We start from the raw sequence: 1,607 nt of genomic DNA, 5'->3' as shown, positions 1-1,607 counted from the left end.
CCATTAAGAGATGAAGTGAAAGAGTAACAGGAAGGATGTAGGTACTTTGGAGATTGTCAGGTTACGTGCCTGTTACAGTCTGCTGCAGTGATATTTATCAGTCCTGTGGTTTTTTGGTTTGTTTTTTTTTTAAAAAAGGTTGAGAAGTTTTTCACAAACTTCTAGCTAGACCAGGGAAGGAAGCGGAGCTCCTAGGCCTTATATGTAGTTTAATTGAATTCTAAAGTGGGACTGAAGTTTCTAACTTTGAAAATGATGCAAATGTTCTTAACATAGTAGGCATGCATTGATCTCTGTGCTTTTAGGTAAATCAGTGATGCTGTATGCTGCAGAAACCATTCCCAAACTGAAAACAAGAACCCAGAAGATGGGAGGTAGTGATCAAAGTCTCCAGCAAGGAGAGGGAGGCAAGAAAGGTAAAGGGAAGAAAAAGAAATGAGCTCATATCTGGAATAATTTTTACATCACGTAGTTGTACTTACGACAAATGTGGATGGACACATTACTTGCTGCAACTTTGAAGTGAAAGATAGAAGCAAGAAATAAACAAGTGAAGCTGAACAGAACTGCCTGCTTTTCTCAGAACTGGAATGCATGTAGCTGCCTCGCATCTGTGTAACAATAAATGTCTTCGCACACAACCTACAAGTCTGAAGCTGGCATCCACTTTTAAAAGTGGAGGAACATAAGTGAGTGGGGTGGGTGGGAGAGTGATTCTTTCCAGAAGAAATATGCAGCTTTTGATAAATAAATAAATAATCTTATGGAGACTAGATACCTGAAAACTGGTTGCCTTAGTAAACCACTTATCTATGCTAGTGAAGTGATTGTCTTAATTCTGGAGAGTCTTTGTCACTAAGAGAAAGATGTAAACCAATGAAGTTATGGCTCTGTAAACTTCCCTTGCTAATAATCTTTCACAGCTGTCAAGTGTACTAATAAAGATGATAATACTAAAAGTGTTATAATACTGATAAAGTGTACTAATAAAGATGACGTTAATTTTAAAAAATGTAGTTTTATAGAATACTTTTTCCAAAAGTATTATTTTTTCCTCCACAGCTTGTTGTAAAGAAGTAGTAACATATTGTAAGGATCATATTGTGAAGTTTTAAAATAATTTGAAAAAAATAGCTCCCTTTGTGTCTTGTATAATATGGGATGCTATATTATCCTATTTTTCTTGTTGTTTGAGAGCTTAGGAAATGTAGCTTTATTTTGTCAGATACTATTTCAGGTGCCTGAGACTTGTGATATCTGGTAACTTAATTTTTTTTTTTTTTTAAATTAGAGAGAGGATGAGTTGGTCCAAATAGTTGTCCAGTAGCAAGGCTCCTTCACAGTAACTAAGATTAGTACAAGGAGACTGATAAAGAAGCAGCAGTACCTGTTTTGAGTTTAAAAACAAAAATCCTGTGTGAGTTTTCTAATTCTTACTATATGAAAACAAAGTCAGTTGAGTGCTTTCACAGTTGACTAGTGGAAGCAACTTATCAGATAATTTTTGATAGATATTTCTTGTGGCAATACACTTAGGTTTTGTCTTGTTTGTCTGTCAGGTGTGCTGTTCTATGGCATCACCTCTTTCCCATTTGAACGATAAACAG

At 35.5% G+C, this 1,607-nt stretch overlaps 1 protein-coding gene across 1 annotated transcript in view; it reads left to right on the top strand.

Moving 5' to 3' along the window:
• The window catches only part of SRP19 (signal recognition particle 19), a gene marked incomplete at its 5' end in the record, with an annotated part of 3,634 nt that extends 2,993 nt beyond the window's left edge, over positions 1-641 (top strand). The window contains one exon of the mRNA XM_010171632.1: positions 306-641. Coding sequence (XP_010169934.1) covers positions 306-439 — 134 coding nt within the window. The remainder of the gene's footprint in view (positions 1-305) is intronic.
• Between the last annotated feature and the right edge of the window lie 966 nt (positions 642-1,607).

This window comes from Antrostomus carolinensis, unplaced genomic scaffold (assembly GCF_000700745.2).
Source record: "Antrostomus carolinensis isolate BGI_N321 unplaced genomic scaffold, ASM70074v2 scaffold9547, whole genome shotgun sequence".
NCBI classification, from domain to species: Eukaryota; Metazoa; Chordata; class Aves; order Caprimulgiformes; family Caprimulgidae; genus Antrostomus; species Antrostomus carolinensis.
Note: the sequence above shows the minus strand (reverse complement) of the source record. Positions and strands in the feature narration are given on the sequence as shown.